General features: G+C 47.2%; 2 protein-coding genes and 2 long non-coding RNA genes across 6 annotated transcripts in view; all 4 read left to right on the top strand.

Moving 5' to 3' along the window:
• Positions 1-534: 534 nt before the first annotated feature.
• On the top strand, positions 535-6345 carry LOC126571370 (uncharacterized). Of its 2 annotated transcripts, none has more exons than XM_050229836.1 (5): positions 535-694; positions 912-1080; positions 1164-2765; positions 2940-3091; positions 4644-6345. In XM_050229836.1, the coding sequence occupies exons 2-5, from the start codon at positions 998-1000 to the stop codon at positions 4706-4708; spliced, it is 1902 nt and encodes a 633-aa protein (XP_050085793.1). In that variant the 5' UTR covers positions 535-694; positions 912-997; the 3' UTR covers positions 4709-6345. The 2 variants fall into 2 exon arrangements, with proteins under 2 accessions (XP_050085793.1, XP_050085794.1); XM_050229837.1 differs by lacking the exon at positions 535-694 and adding an exon at positions 720-846.
• A 2583-nt stretch (positions 6346-8928) lies between these two features.
• On the top strand, positions 8929-10324 carry LOC126571423 (uncharacterized). The gene is made up of 2 exons (XR_007607889.1): positions 8929-9414; positions 9502-10324. It is a non-coding gene; the product is annotated as an uncharacterized LOC126571423 (long non-coding RNA).
• A 1824-nt stretch (positions 10325-12148) lies between these two features.
• On the top strand, positions 12149-13122 carry LOC126571424 (uncharacterized). Its single transcript, XR_007607890.1, has 2 exons — positions 12149-12630; positions 12718-13122. It is a non-coding gene; the product is annotated as an uncharacterized LOC126571424 (long non-coding RNA).
• A 745-nt stretch (positions 13123-13867) lies between these two features.
• The window catches only part of LOC126571356 (extracellular sulfatase SULF-1 homolog), a 37027-nt gene continuing 30199 nt past the window's right edge, over positions 13868-20695 (top strand). Inside the window, exons 1-3 of one of the 2 annotated variants that reach the window (XM_050229802.1) lie at positions 13868-13963; positions 15360-15398; positions 15468-15606. The gene's annotated coding sequence lies outside the window, so the exon portion shown is untranslated. Of the gene's footprint in view, positions 13964-15359; positions 15607-20695 lie in introns of both variants that reach the window. The other variant, XM_050229803.1, reaches the window with a different exon arrangement.

Genomic DNA, 20695 nt, shown 5'->3' with positions numbered 1-20695 from the left:
TCGCGCGACGGATCATGTTCGCCAGCTAAGTGAATAGATTACTCTTTTACTTGCTTTAATTAGTGGCCACGAGGGTCAAAGGTTGCGAGGGTCCCACCGGTCTTTGGTCATCGACTGAGCTTGATCCCATGGCCTAGTTAATTGAAGGCTACCAGAACGAAAGATTTCGTAAATGTTTAACGTCTAAAATTTTGAACAGCCCATCCAGCTAAACCGAAGGTTTATTCACGTCGTAGATTGTTTATTTTGGACCTTTAGGTTATCGTGGCCAATGATCCGTAGTAAAAATCTTCCTTTTTGCTTTTTCTAATTTAATTTACACATTATTTCAGAAATTGTTCCACTCATGCTACATGCCTGGTTTTGTCGTTAAAATTTTGCGCCTTAGTGTGCGCACCTTAGTGTGCGTGTCATGAATTCGACGTGTATGTACACGACCGCTTCGAAGTGTACGTGAGACAACATAACAGCAGGCGAAAGTGGCGAATGCAGCGAAAAAGGCTGTCCCAAGCTTTCCAAACTGTTCCGTATCGCCATCTTGAAGAAAAGTTAGAACGAAGGCCCGGGCCGGTGAAAATTTCCGATAAATCTGTTCGTTTGCTTGTAAGTGGCGTGTTTCGGTGTTTGGGGCATCGTTAAATAGTGAATTGCATGCTGGGCAGTGGAATTTCGCCGGAGGAAAAGTGATAAACAGGTGAATAAATCGAAGAAAAGCCTGCGTTCACCCCGGAAACGCCGGGGCTCGTGGAAGATTTTTCTATGTATTCTAGTGGTGAAGAATTAAAATATTCGTCCCTTTCGAAACTGGAGCTGCTCAATCCGCAAATTTCGTGTTCGTTTGCAAGTGTTCGCATCCGGAAGCTCCGTTGTGTCTTTATCGATTTATTGATTTTTTTTCTCTTTTCCTGCAGGGTGACTAATTGAAAAGCAAAACCCAGACCGGAGAGCAGTTTGTGGATAAGTAAAGCAAAGAGGGAGAACACACAAAAACTCACAAATGATGGATATGTCAGGCCCTCCGAGGGGTGCCTACCGGGGACGTGGTGGGCCTCCGCGCGGCGGTTACAGTGACCGCGGCAAGTAAGTGTTTACCTCGTTCGATTGGCCATCCTCCGGAATTTATTATTTATCTTCGATCATCTCCTTTCACCTTTCCCTTCTAGTTCTCCCTTTTCCTTCAGAGGACGTTCGCGTGGTGGCGGTCCACCGGGGATGGGTGGTCCGCGCGGCATGGGCATGGGTGGTGGAGGACCACCGATGATGCGCGGGGGTGGTGGAGGCCGTGGGGGCATGATGCGAGGTGGTGGCCCCGGAATGGGCCGTGGTATGGGCGGACCGATGCGCGGGGGCGGTGGACCTCCGATGTCCCGCGTTAATCCGTACGGTGGCCGACCCATGGGTGGTAGTGGCCGCTCTGGCGGATACGGTGGCGGACCACCGGCCTCGATTGCAAATGGCTCGGGTGGAGGTCCACCGGCTGCGATTGCCGCGGCCGAGAATGGCGGTGGTGACGCAGGAGGTGTTAAGGGAGGCCCGGAGGCGAATGGTGCTGCAGCGAAACCCGTCTCCACCACCGGTGGACCAGCGGGAGGACAAAGTGGTGCGAACAGTGGTGCAGGAGCTTCGAATGCCACAGCCGGTGGCGGCGGCTCGGGTCAATCCGGTGCAACCGGAGCGAGCGCAGCCGAATCCGAACACATGTCACCGAAACAAACAATCAAGACGGCTGATTCCAGTAGCCTAGCAACGGTTGCCCCGCAAGAGTCGTCCATACAATCGACACACTCCTCGTCCGCTCCGTACTACTCGTCTCGTGGTATGGGTCGGGGCCGTGGCGGTAGCGGATTCATGTCCCGTGGTATGGGCCGCGGTCGTGGAGGGTATGGAGGTGGGGGCGGCGGTGGTAATATTGGTGGTGGAAATGGAGGTTGCGGTGACTATGGAGGTCCAAGACCGTTCCGTGGCGGCATGGGTGGTCGTGGACGGGGTGGCAGTGGCTACGGGGGCGGTGGTAATGGAGGCGGCGGTTATGGCGGTGGTTATGGTGGTCATGGTGGTCCAAACGGCGGTGCTGGAGGGTATGGTGGCGTTGGTGGCGGAATGGGTGGAGGAGGTGGTGGAATGGGTTGTGTTGGAGGTGGAATGGGCGGTAATGGGGGTGGTATGGGTGCTGGTGGCGCTGGTGGCGGATATGGTGGAGCTCCACCCGCTTCCTACAACCCCATGGGAGGGTACGGACAAAATAATGGTGGCGGAGGCCCCGTAGGCGGTCAAGGAGGAGGAGGCTACGGTCAAGGGCCGCCACCACCTCGACAGTTTGATAACCGGCAGGGTGGAAACCCATCGGCTGTACCGCCCATCAAGCGTGGCGGAATGGGACCGGGAGCCGGTGGACCACCGGGATCGAAGCGTGGCCGCTATGACGCTGGACCGCCGAGCCGTGGCGCTTTGCCCCCGAAAGCGATGCCACCGCACCATGGATCTGCCGCACCGCCAGTCCCCGCTTACAGTGCTCCTCCACAACCGATGGCCAACCACGGTGGCTACAGTGATCCGAATGCGCATGCGCCACCACCCCAAATGGAGCATCAGTATCAGCACCCGACACCGGCTGCCAATACGAGCGGTTACGGCAGTGCAGCTGCCCCTCAGTCGGGCTACGCCACCAATGGCTATGGTCAGGGCTCGTACGGTACGACAACAATGGCCAGCACGGGTTACGCGACCACCGGGAATGAATACGACACGAGCCACTACGACTACAGGTATATTGGGCTTTGCCCATGTGGCAGGGGCCACGTGCTTAACCAAGCTGCACTCTATTCGCTTGCTATCGCTTGATTCCGGAGACCAGTTCAAAGCTAAACCTGGAGGAACTCGGGTTCCCCTTTCTTTTCTTTCCCTTTCTGTCTTTCCATTCCCGTTTCTTTGTCAAGCAGCAACTCTACGGCTTACGATACGCGCTATCAATCGTATCCCACACAGGACTACAGCCAGGCATACGGTACGACCACCGATTACAGTGCGGTATCGACCGACACGTACGCTACCCAGCAGTACGATGATCGCTCGACCGCCTACAGTGGCTACGGTAAGTAATGTTCCACTTTTGGGTTTTCTTTTTGTCCTGTTTTTGTTCCATTCTAATCTCCTTCCTTCTACGCCCCTTAAAAATGATATCGTTCTTAGTAACGATCCCCTTTCACAAGAAGAACTGAATAACATTTGTCATCTCGTTAGTAGTGGCGCGAATCTTACCACTTGATTAGGATAAGTAAAGGGACCAATCAAGAGAATGACACGTCTGTCATGATAGTAGAGAATCGGTTCACAAACGAAACTAGCATTGCTAGTGCCTTCGATAGCACAGAAGAACTGAGCAGTTGCTCTTCATCCATGAGATTATCAAAGCAAATAGGACCGACAAACCTATCAATTCTCGATTGTGCCAAGATCACACGATTCTTTTAATTTTATTTTTCGTTTTTCCGTTATTAAAACACACTAGGCAATGGTAGCTCTTGGTGGAAACGATCGTAGTTGAGCTCTGTTATATGTTGTGATAAAAAATGAAAACAAAAATGCAAATACTGTGCTGTGATAAAGACAAGTTACTAACAACAAAACAATTAATCGAAAGACCATGGCAAACGCGGGATAGATATTATATGTTTTACAAAGCAAAATACCAAATCTCGAGTTGACTCCAAGACTCGAAGAACATACATGCACCAAGTGCACCACTACCAATGGTATGCAAAGAATCGAAAAACTGATGGGAAAATACGTATGAAATGCAACGAGTTTGCAAAATAAATCGTATAAAGAGCGACAAAATCAAAGAAGCATCAAGCAACGAAGCTCAAACGCATTTTGAAATCTTTAAATACTACAATTAAAAACAAGAAATCGAAATGAACAATGAACAGCAAAAGTTCGTCGAAACTGATGACGGGTATATCAACCAAACAAAACAAACGGAACCAAACGCGCTTTTGTGGGAGCCTGGTAGCTACGCTAACCGAGGCTAGAGAGAATGAAGACAATGGATAGTGGGATTTTTTTGCATCAATATTATGCGTATTTGTAACATTTTCAAACATTCTTCGATAAAGATTCATGCAACTCAACTGCGATCGTTTTGAAATTAGGCATATAGGATTTAATTTTTTATTTGAGTTTCCAGAAGCTTTAAGTTGTCGGAAAACGTGAAATGACAAAAGTAAGAGCACGTTAAACGCACTGAAATTAACTTTACAACAACCGCGGTGGTACTATCAAAAGACCAACTTCCCCACTTGAACCCTTCCGAGGACACGTAGGAGCAGGAATGCCAGGGAACGAAATATCAGACCACTGTTCTGTTATGCTTTTGTTTTTTTTCTATTTATTTATTGATTTATTTATTTGATTAGATACTAAATGAAGTAGTAGATCGTAACCCTCCTCTAAACTAAATGATTCCAGCTGTATGTCGATTGCAATTAATCAGAAACATGGACATTAGTATTTAGTATTTCTTTTTACCTTCTCTTCAAACTGCATACATTATACTTCACTTCTTTCGAAACAAGCGAATTTAATTAATATTAAATCTTCTGCACCATCTCTCAACTCAACCTGATCAATCTCATCTTCCATAGACACGCAAGCGTATTCGCAGGGCTACGCAAAAACTGATCAGTACGCTCACAGCGCTTACTATTAAACGTCTAGCCGGCAAAAGGCAAGGGGCCGAATGGGTCCAAATCCAAAGTAATCCCAATACTAGTGCACAGTGATTGAGGAGGAAGTGGAGGAAGAGAAGAGCGCGTAGAAGATGGAACGGTGAATGAACCAACGAGAGTCAGCATAATCTAGTGCAACAGTGGGGTCAATATATCTTATATCTTATGCTGCCGGGCAAAACAACAAAACCATGGCATTGCACAGGCGCCATCACCAACTCTCTCCTCCATTCCACCGTTAAACTGAAAGGCTCTCTCAACGGATCTTCGCAAAATCAGAAACAAAATGGAATCCTGGATCAGAAATCGAGAGAAAGCTGAAGTGAAAGAGAGATCGGGTTATCCGACAAATGAAAAATTAAAGTGATGACGATTGGTGACCGATCGAGATCGGTTCATTTTACAAAGTATAAGACGCTAGTGGAAGAACATTGAAACAAGAAGCATCTTCAAGAGATTCAACGGCGGTTAAGCATAAGAAAAGGGAGCATTGAAATCAGTAGACACCATTCACACTAACACTCGGTAAAGAGCGAGGAAAATTACTGGATTAAGTAGATCCTGCGCATCATTAGGACTACGGAATGTCCGTAGGGTGGTCAGCGAACAGTTGGGAGGAATCCTTTGCAGAACGCGTCAGTACGGAAAGTTTTTCGTAGCGATGAGTAGATTAAGGTGTACGGAAGAAGAAAGCCATTTCACGCAGCGTAAGAGTTAGGAATAGGATTAAGTTACAAACATTCAACTACACACTACAGTGACAGCTCCAATCGGAATGCGGATCGCGAAAGTAGTCGCCATTACGTATGCGCTACTATATTAATTTTACAAATATATATTTTTTTAAGTTCCTTTGGTTGCAATGCACAGAGAACAGCTTGCTTATCAAGTTCCGTTCATTAGCGAGCAAGCAGGCAGCAACCGGAAAAGTGGATGCAAGTGTACAGTTTTTACCAAATAAGATGCAAAAGTGGATTACGAAAATTTTACAATAGCTAGTGATAGTAGGAAACCCGATTATGATTAACTATCGAGTGCGATTTAGTTCGTTGGATTTCTTGAGCACTGGAAACTATTTTCCGATTCATTCAGTCAGTCAGTCAGTCAAAGTCAGTTCAGCCAGGAGCCAACCTTGCGAAGGTTTAGGCTGAGTGGTATATGGGTTTGTGTAGCGTTAAGAAACCTGATCCATGCAAAAAATAGCATACAGGCACTATAAAAGGATAGAGGAATAAACAGCCAGTCTCCCTAGCGACATTTAGAGATCTATGGCGCACAATACACAATTAAAATTAGCTCGATGGCTCGCGTACGATGGCTGTATGTGCAGAGCAACAGAAATAAACTGCACTTGCAGAATAGTGAAAATGAAGGACAGCAAGCGCACTTCTCAAACAGTCATAAGGATACGTTCACGTATAGTCTGAGGGTCACGGGAAATAGCGGCACATGTGCCTATGATGCGTCTACATGCGTGTATGCGTAATGAGTGTGCTGTAAAGTAAAAACAAGAAACATCAAGCAGTAAACTTAAAGAAGATCTTTAACAAAAAGTAATCCCGAATAAATTTGGTAACAACCCCAAGACACGCTAATTGAGAGAAGGTGCACCAAAGAAGGAGAAGCGTTTCATTACCTTACGGACTTTTGAAAGACACGACGCACACGAAACACAGAAAGGACTGAATTTTTCTACCCCGTAATTGAGAAGCCATTGGGCCTTGGTCGGACCTGGCCTGGCATTACCTGTCGCATTATGCACATTGGTGTAGCATCTTGGTCCACGTACCTCCTGAATAGGATGTGTGTAGCGAGTTTGTTCCAATAGAGTTCTTCCAATAACCTCTACTACCCCTGACTAGACACACCACTGTCTCCGTCGTCATCGTACCTGTTGAGTTGTGAATCTGGCAGAGAACGAAAATGAGAAAATGAAAACCCTGAACGAAGGGTAGCTTGCGGTCTTCTACAATCTTTCATAGATTCACATACATATTAATATTGATTAACATTTAACTACTTTAGCAGGAACACATCGCATCTTATCAAAAGCATATCAATCCGGTTGGGTGAACATCTGATAAAACTGATCATTCGCATCACGATCTCTTCTAGCGGGAAGTTGGTCTAAAACGAGGGGAAAACAAACGAAAAAACGGACACGAAATTGGAAAATTAACATCAAGCCGACAACAAGCAAAAGCTAAAGAGAATCGAAAGAACTGAAAGAACTGAAATGGAAAAACTATCGTCGCGCCGTTGGCACACAACAATCTGAGTTGAAGTGATGAATTCTATCAGAATGCAGTTCGGATAGATGCGATCAAGCGATGATCAGCATCTTATGCATATACCTTCACCATATATTACAGTATACATACAATGAATGCGTCTTTTACCAGCTGGGGCGTTGGGGTAAAGCAAAAACTACTACTTTATATCGCCTGTGGGTATCTGTGCCCCTCTTTGAGTTGGGTCTACTGTATACCGACCGTTATGCGCTATGCGCTATGCGTTTCGAATGGAGAGTAAGCTCGTCGTTAAAGTTGTCGGAGATTCTTAAAATAATGATGAATGAATCGAAAACCGAAGGGACAAAACGGATTGAAGTGGGCTATAGTGTTAAGCAAAGAAGATCAACTCGTCGAAAGGTAATTATGAATCAATTCGGTTACATTATTCTTCGTTAACTACATTGGAGGGATGGGACAAAACAACCTCAACTGATGCTAAACTTCGTTCTACGATATAAAAACACGCAGTAACTGAAGTTGTTCGCGAGGGAACAACCATTGTTTAAAGTGCTACATGAGCAACACAGTAGAAAATGCGCAAACACAGTGGTATGCACAAATGGATTCAGATTATGAAAACCGATTGGGTTGAGATGGTAAGAGATTGCAAACAAATCTATGCTATAATTAGATGGGGGGGTAAAGGGTGCGTTTTTTGTGCGTCGGAGGTTGGCCACCTCTCGACGTATGCCGGTTCAAGAACCGATTACAACGAACCAACAGACGAATGTCGGAGAACACATTCCTTCAAAGTAAGATTGAGATGAAAATACGGAAATAAACATTTCTACGAAAACGTTCCGGTCGCGTGAGGGGCAACACATAGAGCACCGGCAGGTAACGATCCGTGAATGATCTCTGGAATTGAGTTTGATAAAATAATATTCATAAATGGGTTCTTCATTGACTAAGACGCCCAAGCCACGGGAAAAGTATGCCATATTTTCCATTAACTATCAAGATGATGAAAGAAGGACGCTTTGGATGCGATGCAATTTACGGCGCATGCGTATTAACGGCAAGGGCCCGGCGGTCGCCGGGAATTGTAGCTTATTTTTGGGGAAACCAAGGCATAACATATTTCATTTCAGCCTTCAGACTAACCGAGCATTATTTTACAGTGGGTAAGCATGTTGATAAATAAGATTTTAGCATCCGACAGCAGCATCTACACAGCCCTAATACGGCTCATCGTTGGTTGTTTTAATAAAGCAAAGAATGACAACAGAATTATGATTTCGTTTCCTTTATTCATGTGTGACCCTTTTTTTTTGGGCGAACTGAAAAGAACTGATTTTGGTAAGAAAGTTAGCGTCATTTATCGGTGCATTTGAGCGTCGTTCGGCAAGCATTTTTCCGGGTACACTTAGCGGTTGCCAGGAGTTATAGCAAACAGTTTTACTCTTCATTCCCCGTGGAAATATATTGCTCAATGGCGATGAATATTCCAACATAATTTAAGCTATCAAAGCGGCGAATAATCAGGCATTTTTGAAGCCAAAAACACAAACTTTTGGAGTTCCGAGAACACATTTTGGCTCGATGTGCGAGCGAAAAGAATTCGCCCCGGGAACGGACGGAAAGTGGAACGACACAAACACTAGCATACATGCGTGTCGCTACACACGCCCATAAAGTGCGACCGGAAAATAGAGCGATCGTTTGAAGAAAGGTTGAAAATCCTTCGAAAAACGCGAACAACTAGTGCAGACTGTATCAGAATCAAAGGATTTTCGAGTTTCTACCTGAACCGGCACTTTACGATTCAGGTATCTCTAGCACGAGGGATAATGCTGGCAAAAAGCCAAGCATCTCTGTGTGTGATTTCGCCATGGAAGCTGCCGTTACCCACACCAGCGCTTCAATGTTGATATAAACCGGATAGGAACCCAGTGTTCCGCGTCACTTTTCTCGTATCATCCGTGGAGTGAACAACGGTGTCCTGTGCCACGCGGTCCCGTGTGGTAGGGCCCGGGTGGCGGTGGCGTGACGAGGCGAGGCAGAAGACGTTTTTCTCATCGGATTTCGGAGTGCGGAATTTTCCAAGTTACCGCATCTTTTAGAAGGTGGTTATCCGAAATTCCCTGCAAAGAAATTCGTGAAACGCCGTGTGAGGTCATCGTCCGTTTCAGCCGTTGTGCGTGCGTGTTCCTATGGCACACGTGTGTGAGTGCAACGCGCTGCGACGTGAAAAAAGCCGAGCAAAGATGGCTGCTACACCATTTAGCACGCCGCCGGTACAGCGGCGTGGAATTGTGGCATCCGTTTCGGTCTAGCAGGCGTCTGCTGACCACGTGCCCAATTTTCTTCTTCAAAATCTTCTCATCGCGTCATGGCGTCATCATCGCACATGGAATTCATGCGAAACCGCTTCTATTTATTTTAACGTTCAGGTAAGTTCGTTTATTCCTCTTCCCCGTGACATGATGCCGTCAGTTGAGTGCTTGCAACTAATGCTTAATTTTTTGTTTCTTTTACAGCATCTCGAACGTACTTATTACCCTATTCGGGTAACGTCGATGGATGTTCTTACCCCGCGAGATGGTGTACCGACTTCTACCTAAGCATCATACGGCTGATCTCCAAGGCGGGAGTGATAAGCGGTTGGCTTCATTTAGGAACGGCGCATCATCCGGGACCCGGCAGTATTGACCACCTCGTCGTACTGTCTTCGATTTGTTTTAAAGGCATCGATGGACGAAAATCTCAACCATTCTAATTTCGGATGTTTAATTAGTATTAACACTGCACCGAAGTCGTAGACTCGATATTTCTGATAGCTCATCGGGAGCCCCGGCTGGCCATTCTGTTTTTTGCTCGCAACCGCAACGTGCGGCCGAGGGTATTTTTTTTTTTATAGATTACCAGAATTTCTAGCGTCACTCCGCGGTATTTGATAGTGCGCTTCCAGTTATCCGACAAGGTTCCCGCCAGTAACATAAATTCCCCAGGTTTAACCCAGTTACACTTGTAGAAGTTGCATGAACCTTTGGATTTACTGCCTAAACGGCTCTTATCTAGTTGTCCCTGTATGGACATGCATGTTACCGGAAGCACCATTAGGTTCTCTACTTCGTTCAACAGGGACTGCATTGCAACAAAACTATACATTCCTGTTTGGCACTGAGATTGACAAAACTTTAATTATCAGTGCCTATGATGCGTCTACATGCGTGTGTGCGTAATGAGTATGCTGTAAAGTAAAAACAAGAAACATCAAGCAGTAAACTTAAAGAAGATCTTTAACAAAAAGTAATCCCGAATAAATTAGGTAACAACCCCAAGACACGCTAATTGAGAGAAGGTGCACCAAAGAAGAAGCGTTTCATTACCTTACGGACTTTTGAAAGACACGACGCACGAAACACAGAAAGGACTGAATTTTTCTACCCCGTAATTGAGAAGTCATTGGGCCTTGGTCGGACCTGGCCTGGCATTACCAGTCGCATCATGCACATTGGTGTAGCATCTTGGTCCACTAGACACACCACTGTCTCCGTCGTCATCGTACCTGTTGAGTTGTGAATCTGGCAGAGAACGAAAATGAGAAAATGAAAACCCTGAACGAAGCACTTTAGCAGGAACACATCGCATCTTATCAAAAGCATATCAATCCGGTTGGGTGAACATCTGATAAAACTGATCATTCGCATCACGATCTCTTCTAGCGGGAAGTTGGTCTAAAACGAGGGGAAAACAAACGAAAAAACGGACACGAAATTGGAAAATCTACAACAAGCCGACAACAAGCAAAAGCTAAAGAGAATCGAAAGAACTGAAAGAACTGAAATGGAAAAACTATCGTCGCGCCGTTGGCACACAACAATCTGAGTTGAAGTGATGAATTCTATCAGAATGCAGTTCTGATAGATGCGATCAAGCGATGATCAGTATCTTACGCATATACCGTCACCAAATATTACAGTGATAAAATGAATGCGTCTTTTAAAACAAAAACTACTGCTTTATATTGCCCGGGGTATCTGCCTCTCTTTGGGTTGGGTCTACTATATACCGACCGTTATGTGCAACACAGAGAGCACCGGCAGGTAACGATCCGTGAATGATCTCTGGAATTGAGTTTGATAAAAGAATATTCATAAATGGGTTCTTCATTGACTAAGACGCCCAAGCCACGGGAAAAGTATGCCATATTTTACATTAACTATCAAGATGATGAAAGAAGGACGCTTTGGCTGCGATGCAATTTACGGCGCATGCGTATTAACGGCAAGGGCCCGGCAGTCGCCGGGAATTGTAGCTTATTTTTGGGGAAACCAAGGCATAACATATTTCATTTCAGCCTTCAGACTAACCGAGCATTATTTTACAGTGGGTAAGCATGTTGATAAATAAGATTTTAGCATCCGACAGCAGCATCTACACAGCCCTAATACGGCTCATCGTTGGTTGTTTTAATAAAGCAAAGAATGACAACAGAATTATGATTTCGTTTCCTTTATTCATGTGTGACCCTTTTTTTTTGGGCGAACTGAAAAGAACTGATTTTGGTAAGAAAGTTAGCGTCATTTATCGGTGCATTTGAGCGTCGTTGGGCAAGCATTTTTCCGGGTACACTTAGCGGTTGCCGGGAGTTATAGCAAACGGTTTTACTCTTAATTCCCCGTGGAAATATATTGCTCAATGGCGATGAATATTCCAACATAATTTAAGCTATCAAAGCGGCGAATAATCAGGCATTTTTGAAGCCAAAAACACAAACTTTTGGAGTTCCGAGAACACATTTTGGCTCGATGTGCGAGCGAAAAGAATTCGCCCCGGGAACGGACGGAAAGTGGAACGACACAAACACTAGCATACATGCGTGTCGCTACACACGCCCATAAAGTGCGACCGGAAAATAGAGCGATCGTTTGAAGAAAGGTTGAAAATCCTTCGAAAAACGCGAACAACTAGTGCAGACTGTATCAGAATCAAAGGATTTTCGAGTTTCTACCTGAACCGGCACTTTACGATTTAGGTATCTCTAGCACGAGGGATAATGCTGGCAAAAAGCCAAGCATCTCTGTGTGTGATTTCGCCATGGAAGCTGCCGTTACCCACACCAGCGCTTCAATGTTGATATAAACCGGATAGGAACCCAGTGTTCCGCGTCACTTTTCTCGTATCATCCGTGGAGTGAACAACGGTGTCCTGTGCCACGCGGTCCCGTGTGGTAGGGCCCGGGTGGCGGTGGCGAGGCGAGGCGAGGCCGAAGACGTTTTTCTCATCGGATTTCGGATTGTGGAATTTTCCAAGGTACCGCATCTTTTAGAAGGTGGTTATCCGAAATTCCCTGCAAAGAAATTCGTGAAACGCCGTGTGAGGTCATCGTCCGTTTCAGCCGTTGTGCGTGCGTGCGTGTTCCTATGGCACACGTGTGTGAGTGCAACGCGCTGCGACGTGAAAAGAGCCGAGCAAAGATGGCTGCTACACCACTTAGCACGCCGCCGGTACAGCGGCGTGGAATTGTGGCATCCGTTTCGGTCTAGCAGGCGTCTGCTGACCACGTGCCCAATTTTCTTCTTCAAAATCTTCTCATCGCGTCATGGCGTCATCATCGCACATGGAATTCATGCGAAACCGCTTCTATTTATTTTAACGTTCAGGTAAGTTCGTTTATTCCTCTTCCCCGTGACATGATGCCGTCAGTTGAGTGCTTGCAACTAATGCTTAATTTTTTGTTTCTTTTACAGCATCTCGAACGTACTTATTACCCTATTCGGGTAACGTCGATGGATGTTCTTACCCCGCGAGATGATGTACCGACTTCTACCTAAGCATCATACGGCTGATCTCCAAGGCGGGAGTGACAAGCGGTTGGCTTCATTTAGGAACGGCGCATCATCCGGGACCCGGCAGCATTGACTACCTCGTCGTACTGTCTTCGATTTGTTTTAAAGGCATCGATGGACGAAAATCTCAACCATTCTAATTTCGGATGTTTAATTAGTATTAACACTGCACCGAAGTCGTAGACTCGATATTTCTGATAGCTCATCAGGAGCTTAACCAAACGAATTTCGGATATTACTAACGCGAAAACAACTCATGTTGTGTAGTACTTCATGGTCTTGAAGTATGAAATAAATGAACAGGAGGAGAGAAAACAATTTAAATTCTTTTATTTTTGTAATGCATTCAACAAATTCATGATCCCTGATCCCCTGGCATTTCAATGCTGATCAGTTTTCCCTGAGCTATATCAGTTTTCCCTGAGAACGGTTTGAAATAGTTCCGCAACCTTTGTCCTAACTTGTACCCAGCAAATGTCAGCCAAAGTGGGCATGGAAAGCCTCAATAAAAGGCAGGTCTGATTCTGAAACGAATTTTAGAATTTATAAAACCCTTTGCTCCTCATGCATCGTGTTCTTGATTACAGGGTGTATTGCATTGTACAGCTTGGGCTTCAAATGAAAAATGGATAACGTAATGATTGCTTCAAGGAAATGGGAAACTGTTCGATGAAGCCTACCTAACCGATTGCAACGGTTGCTGGGAAGGTTGATCCGGAGTGCAGATTTTTCCAATCAGAGTCGCCGTTGAATCAAGCGAATCTATAAATAGCTTGATGTGTCTAAAAATAACAATCACCTTGGCCACACCAGGGCATGGGGATGGAAAAGGGGTTCACTGTACCGTGAAAGCTGTTCCAATACACGGCCTCTGAATAATACCAGATTTTTTTTGATAACTTTTGTGGTTTTTAGACCAACTCGCCAGCGAACGTCCGCAAACAAACGCACCCATAGTGCCGATTCGTTCGGGCCACGCTCGTTTCTCTCTCTCGTGTTTTGGTTCCGCTCTCTGGCAACGATGAAACGATAAACTCGGTCATTTTTTCTACGGCGGTTCTCGCGGACGCACGCTCCCGCACGGTCTCGCGCTAAAATCTCAAGAAAGTGTTTTCGTTGTTACGAGGCGGAGGTGTAGTGAAAATCGGTAAAGATCCTTGTTGAAAAATCCAATGGGGCCAAAGGGCCGGTTCCCCAGTGCGGTGCGGCTTCTTCATCTCGCGCGATTTCGATGATCGCGTTTGTGTTGATCCTTTTGGATGCTGGTGCCCGATCGTGGATCATGTTTTCGGTTTACCGCGTTACCTCGGAGGGCAGTGAGAGCGAAGTAGAGACGAAGCGAAGGAGAGAAGAAGAATTATGTTAAGGAATGTTGCCCAAGGCCCATCGAATTAACTTGTTTGAGAGCATAAAGTGCGGGCCTGTAGTACTGGACCGAAGACGGCACAAGCAAAGGACGATCGTTGCTATTCTGTTCAAGGGAACTGTCCGAGGTTAATGCTTGAGAAATAATGTCGATTAATACGACGATGATCACAGAAACCCATCCTTCAGTGACTTTGAAATCCTGTGGGAAGTATCGTAATGCCCTGTCGTAAAATGGTAAACTTCAGCAACAGCCGGCTTGCTCGTTCGCATCGAGGGTTAGTGCAATGTGCTTATGCTGCCGTGCATCGACCGTACCTGGAAGGCATCAGGAGCAGATCATCGGAGGCAACCCCTTTTTGGGTAGGGGGAAATGCAATGAATATTTGATTCAGCTTGCTGCCACAATGGTTCGGATAGTCATCGTCCCCGAAAGCCAATGGCCAACGGTTGCCTCGGGTTCAGAGGGCAATGGTCAGCGCTGCAGCGCAGGAACATGATTCGAACAGGATTGCATCCTTGCCGGCAACACGCCGAGACGAATATAAAGTCCACGAATGTTGTTTCACCAACATAAGTGCCCTCCAAGGAGGAAGGTATTAGAAGCGCACCCTTCCCGGCAACAGTGTGAAGGTCACCCACCGTATCTGACGATTGCGGTGTCGTTGCCAACATCTTGATAAACAGTCGGCTCTGTTCCGGGAAAGCGAATACCAAGAAGAGACGACTTCTTGAATCACCGGCGACTGTCCGTGCCTGCACCGGGGACCATTCATTCATCGTCGTCTCGAACCGGCTGGACCGAGTGTGCAAACCAACCATGGCATCGAAGCTCTAGCTATGTCTAAGCTCACCGGCTCCACTGGCTGGCATAAGAATGTCGCGAATGTCAGCGACCGTTCTCGTGGCTGCTGCTGCATTCCTCGAGGTTTTTGCACGGGAGTTTTACCTTTTTTGTTTTACCTTCATGCTGCTTCAGCAACATTCCACCTTTTTTCGACTTCCTCGCTGCTGGTTTCTGGCCATTCTTCAGTTTTTAGAAGCCATTGCATCTTGGTTTCATGGGAAGCCCGTTTGGGGCACCGGATGTATGCGAGAGCGACTCGTCCATTGATGAAGCTCATCTTATGTCGTCGGAAGTAAATTAGTTTTTGTTCTGCATTTTCCATTTTCCACAGACGCTGACTAGTTGGTGTACATTCCGAAGCCCTAATGTTGTGAGTGTCGATCGTGGTTGTGCTCGTGCAATGATGTGAGAAACAACAGATTTCTTGTTCCATTTGTAGTGATCCTAGTGGTGAATTGTGAAGAGAAGCTCGAAAGTGAAGTGTAACATTTCCAGCTGGAATGTACTTGGTGTCAAGATGGTAAGGGTTACCGACACAACAAGATACACACGGAACAGGTGAAGCCTTCTTTTGTTAGGTAAGTAAAGACAGTTTGCCGCATTTTACATTTATTCCTTTTTTACGTCGACTTTAATCATTTCACACAAAAAATTGTCAACCGATCAAAGTGGAAAATTTGATTACAATTCGACGCATTCGCAAATTGTCCTCTGTAGTGATGAATTTGATCCCTACAAATGGTACAAATGGTACGAAACAAAAGGAATTGGTATTTAGTAGCGAAAAAAAGTTGCCGAAATTAAGTGCAGAAATTGCAGAATAGAACACACAAATTTGCTTTATCAAGGCAGATAGAAACAACGCGAGCACCAGCAGTCATGGAACCAGGAACCGAAAAGCGCCTGACGCTTTCCCTGACGTAAGCACTGGGCCGAATCAGCACCGGGCTCCGAGTGTCTTGGCCGCCCCGAGGGCAGCTGTCTCACATTTCCACCGACAACGAATTAGCCCATTTTTGTCTACGTTCGCTAATGCCTGCGATATGTGTTTCCGTATGTTTATGTTAATTTTCCTGTTGTGTTTTTTTTCCTTCTTTGGTTTATTTTTTGCTTGGTGACAGCTGTTTTTCCATGTTTTCCAAATTCAATTCAAATTTCATTGCCACGTCAGCAGACCAGAGCGTTGCTGTGTTACGCTTACTGCTGCGCCTACTACTCTATTGCTTCCTCTAACGATCTAATTCCATCGATCTCTAGACCTCGGCCTCCATCGTTTCGGCCTTGGAAAACTGGTGCAAATGGCCGATCCTTTTACCGCCAGCCAGCCAGGGTGGACCCAATGGACCCAGAGAGACGGCGAAAGGAGGGGCATAGAAAAAAGAACCCAGGAACTCCAAATTATTTAACACTTAACATGTGATGCTCTCATGTTACAACGCGGTGCGCGGTGCCTTCGGGACCACCTCTTTACCCCCGCCCCACGCATTTTGCATCATCATCAACCTCGGGTCTTCCTTGTCCGCTTCTCTTTCGGCTCGGTTCCATCGGTTTCGGATCGCATTTATGCATTTTGCTGTAAGGCATTGCGTGCGTTTGTTTGTGCCTGCTGCTGCTGCTGCTGATGCGGGTCGATGAAATATGCAAATATGTTGGGCCGTGTGCTCCTGATGCTCCCGTTTTCTTCTTCTTCTTCTTCATCTCTTTCTGCTCCTTCGTCTTCCATCTTTTTCCTTTGCCTCACACGAACTCGTGGCGGCGTGTTCCGCATGACATATTTATTTTGCAAGCTCCACCATCCCCTGCTCCCCCACATTATGCCATAGCTCCCCCCTCCCCCCCCACTAAAACGCGGTCGTGTCATGTGGTTTGGCTTGCCGGCTGCGGGTTCTCGGGGCGCGTACCACCGCCGTGTGTAGGAGTTTCGTTCCAAGGAATGTATAATACCCGGCCACGGTGACAAAGATAGAGTGAGAGAGTGGGGGGGGGGGGGGGGGAGACGAAGCTGTCGTCGCATCTTGCGCTGCGTTGCGGCTCAATTTGAAATTCCGTGCGTCCCCCCTCACACGTGGTCTGTTCTTCGTGGGTCTCTATATCTCTCAACGATGCCGGCTCAGCGTGCACGATATAATTGTCATCGGAACGCTTGTTCGCCTAATTAATGTGTGAACTCCAGGACTGAAGATCGATCGATCGTTGGTATGGGCGATACTCCCTCAAACACTAATACACTCCAATCACATTCAAGCGGAAGTTCCGGACGGCAAAAGATCAAGAACTCTCCTCCCCCCCCCCCCCCCCCACTTTGGTTGGTGGAGGCCGTGAAGAATGAATCGCTGATCGCGTGTGCGATCGGCATAACAATCGCGCATCATCTTCGCGATCGAGGATGCGCCACTATGGCGATGCCCGAAAAAGGCGAAACCAACATTCTTGAGCTCACTTGACTGGACTCACGACTCCGGCGACGACACACCGGCATTGCTTTTTGGCAGGGGTGAGGGAGATCAAGAAACCGGTCCACCCGACCGACCGGAGTCCTCCGGGGCCACCAGAGTGTGGCGCCACTTGGTGGCAGCTGCAGAGAAGTTGGCCGACGACGCTCGTGACTTCAAACTTTTCGAAGGAGATTCGATTCGATTCCAAAACCCTCGCCACGGCACGACTGCCACACGCAAGGCTCGATGCTCCCGAAGGATTAAAAACATCGTTCGCGAGCGCGCGGCGGCGGCGGCCAACCCGTCTCGACGGCTTTTTGTTCGGCTGTTCGACGACGAGCATCTTTCCGACCTTCTCTGACGACGCCGCCGAAAAAGGGAGCCCCATCCCGGGCCGGACCGGTGTCCGTGTCCTTGCCACAGGGCCACGTTGAGGTGGAACCGAGGAGCGGGGAGGGACCATAAATTATGTTTGCCATCACCGATCGTCGGAGGAGCGCGTGCATTGGAGCATAAATGCACGCAACCGATTGCTTACCCCGGCGTACGGGGCGCGATAAGTGCATCTGGTGGCTGGAAGGAGGGTTGAGGATGGTCCAAGAAGTGCCCTCTCTCTCTCGCGGTGTGTGTATCAGTTCTCAATTTTTGCGGCCATCCCCCAGAGTTCGTGCAGCACGGCTTGTAAGTGGCATAATGTGGTCCTTTGCTCGTACTTTTGGAGCTTGTGTTTGGTGTTTCGTTTGTTACTTTTTTTTTTGCTTTTCCTGGGGAGTTTTTATTTTGGCGATTGGCCAGACAACAAACGTGACAGAACAGAACAGAAAGGCGAAGGAGGAGGGAATCGATGATGCGATGCCTTAGGGAAATGCTGGTTTCGTGACGTTCGGTGGCCATCTCGATGTAACGATAGCTCCGTGCTGTTGCTCCACTGTTTCAGCAGGAAATTATGCTTCATTGCGGGTCCCCCGGGAGCCACATAGGACGCTGCAATGATTAGATAAGCAACTTGTAATGAGAGATGAGATGTTGCAGTGAATGTTGGAAGGTGCTTCTGCTTCTTTGCAACCATTTAGCAACAGCCAGTGTCAGATTTCGTGAAGCTGAACGTCCGTGCACCATATTGATCGTCCAGTCGTTGGCCTTCTTGGGATGCAATTGCTTGGTTGCTCCCGAGGGTTCATTTTTCACGCCTGGAATGATAAATGAAGTTTGCACTTGCTCTGCACGTGACTCCCACCTAGAACTAGTTGAAGTAATTTATATCACGAAACCGGCAGCAGCACCACCACCAGCAGCATCTATTCCTATTGGTTACTTGTGCTGTTCGTGGTGTGTAGTGCTCGATATTTGGTTGGTGCTAAAATAACCATTGAGTCATTTCGATTTGAGGCGTTACTTCCTGATTCGATTCTCATGTTTTTTTTGTAGCGAATGCTAGTATCAGACACATAACTTTGAGTTGGTGGCGAGAACTTGTAAAGTGAAGTGAAACCAGTAGCAGCATCAGCACGACCCAACTTACTGCGGCAGCGGTCGAGTCCATCATTAGTTTCGTTTCTAGCACACGTTTACCGGCACTCCTCACCGTTGATGGGGCCATGGGGCCATGATGATGATGATTTTACATTTTTCTTTGCCCCCCGGGACAGTCTCCTTATTTTATTTTATCGATCCGATCCCATCGTCAAACCGACACGCTCTAGCGTGATGCGGATGTGTTGCGCGGTTGTGTTTCATGTTTCGATCTCTCAAGACACCGTCTACACAATTTTCTTGAGGAATGCTGCTGCACCTACGAGACGGTGCCCGAAACGCCCCTTTCGGATCCTAGAAAGTTGATCAACGATCAGAACGAGATCACGGACTCCGGTCACGCCATCCTGCTGACCGGCACACATTCCATGATATCCGCAATCCCTTCTCTGTATCAAAGCTGGCTGGGTGCTGCTGCTGCTGTTGCGTGTCAGCTGACAGGTGCAGACGCGCCAGAGCGAGACTCATATCACCAAGACGCCAAGGCGCGTTCCGGTGGCGTTGGCATCCTGCATCGCATTTCGTCCACTTCGGTTACCCTGGACAGAGAGGGGGGGGGTTTTATTTTTGCAGATGGATTTTACGGGCGTCAGTAGCAACAACAAGAGCAAATGGAGTCGTTGCAGCAACGCGGTGTGGAAGGTGGTCCGTCTTCGTCTGCCTTCTGTTTATAGCCCGGCAACGGTGTTTCCGTTGATTTCACTCCACCATGGCATGAGTCATGCGAACGAGACGCGCGCACACCACACGTGATCATGGCGTAGAGAGCTGTGAGTCTAGTGGCAAGAGGTGGTGTGATGTTCCCAGCAGGAGCACTTTGCAGATTTGCTAATGATTTCCATAAGATCCTTGCTGATTGACTTTCCCGGGACGGAATGGCCTAGAGAAGAGGCAAAGGAAGAGAAAGAGAGCACGCAAGTTCTTTCTTCAGTCACTTTGGAAGTTGGTGGAGTCTTGAAGGGATGCCACTCCTAGCGGTGCGGCCGCTAGTACTTGGTTGCTAATTGGTGATAAATTTGCATTAACTTTTGCACTTCTTCGCAGACTTCGGGATCGTAAACTGCAGCCGCTCCCGCGCTGCTCTGCTAGAAGTGCAGAAGTGCAATTGAGTGCAGCAGCAGCAGCACCATCGGGAGCATTGAGCATGAGATGGCATAGCAAAAACTATTCTACAAGACGTTTTGGAATCGTTCGCATGTGTACATCGCAAGGCCTTTCGTCGTGGTGCACCGTGCCGACACGTGATCATCGTATCGTTTCTTTTGCGAGGGATTTGCCCACGATAGGCTCACGATGGCAAACGGCGGTTCGCTCGTCGCCGCCATGGTGAATCATAAATCATGTGTCGTGTGCATGCGTTGTACCGGTTTTTTTTTTGTTGGAGTCACCGAAGATGATGGCGCGTGAGGCGCAAAGAACTAAACCCAATGTTTACGGCTAATGAGGTGCGCATGCGAAACTAGGCAGAAAGGGATTGGAGGACTTTTGAATATTAAGAAGTTGTGGTATTCTGCCGTACTCGGGATTCTATCCGGCTGCTACTTTAACTCCAGTGCGTCAGTTGTGACCGGTTGGCTACGAGTGAGCCCAAGAATAACTGGCCAAACAACCTTCATGATCACGGGTGGGAGCGGTAAACAATGATCGAGGCGTATTTCGCACGTATTTCGTAGTGATCGCTAGGTAATGGCCTGTGGAA

This window comes from Anopheles aquasalis, chromosome 2 (genome assembly GCF_943734665.1).
Source record: "Anopheles aquasalis chromosome 2, idAnoAquaMG_Q_19, whole genome shotgun sequence".
In the NCBI taxonomy this organism is placed as follows: domain Eukaryota; kingdom Metazoa; phylum Arthropoda; class Insecta; order Diptera; family Culicidae; genus Anopheles; species Anopheles aquasalis.
Note: the sequence above shows the minus strand (reverse complement) of the source record. Positions and strands in the feature narration are given on the sequence as shown.

Excerpts from the sequence above, each read along its gene's own strand:
- LOC126571370 (XM_050229836.1), top strand. The coding sequence starts at position 998 with ATGATGGATATGTCAGGCCCTCCGAGGGGTGCCTACCGGGGACGTGGT. Across the intron at positions 1,081-1,163 it reads GGTTACAGTGACCGCGGCAA|TTCTCCCTTTTCCTTCAGAG; the intron begins GTAAGTGTTTAC and ends TTTCCCTTCTAG. Across the intron at positions 2,766-2,939 it reads ACGAGCCACTACGACTACAG|CAACTCTACGGCTTACGATA; the intron begins GTATATTGGGCT and ends TTTGTCAAGCAG.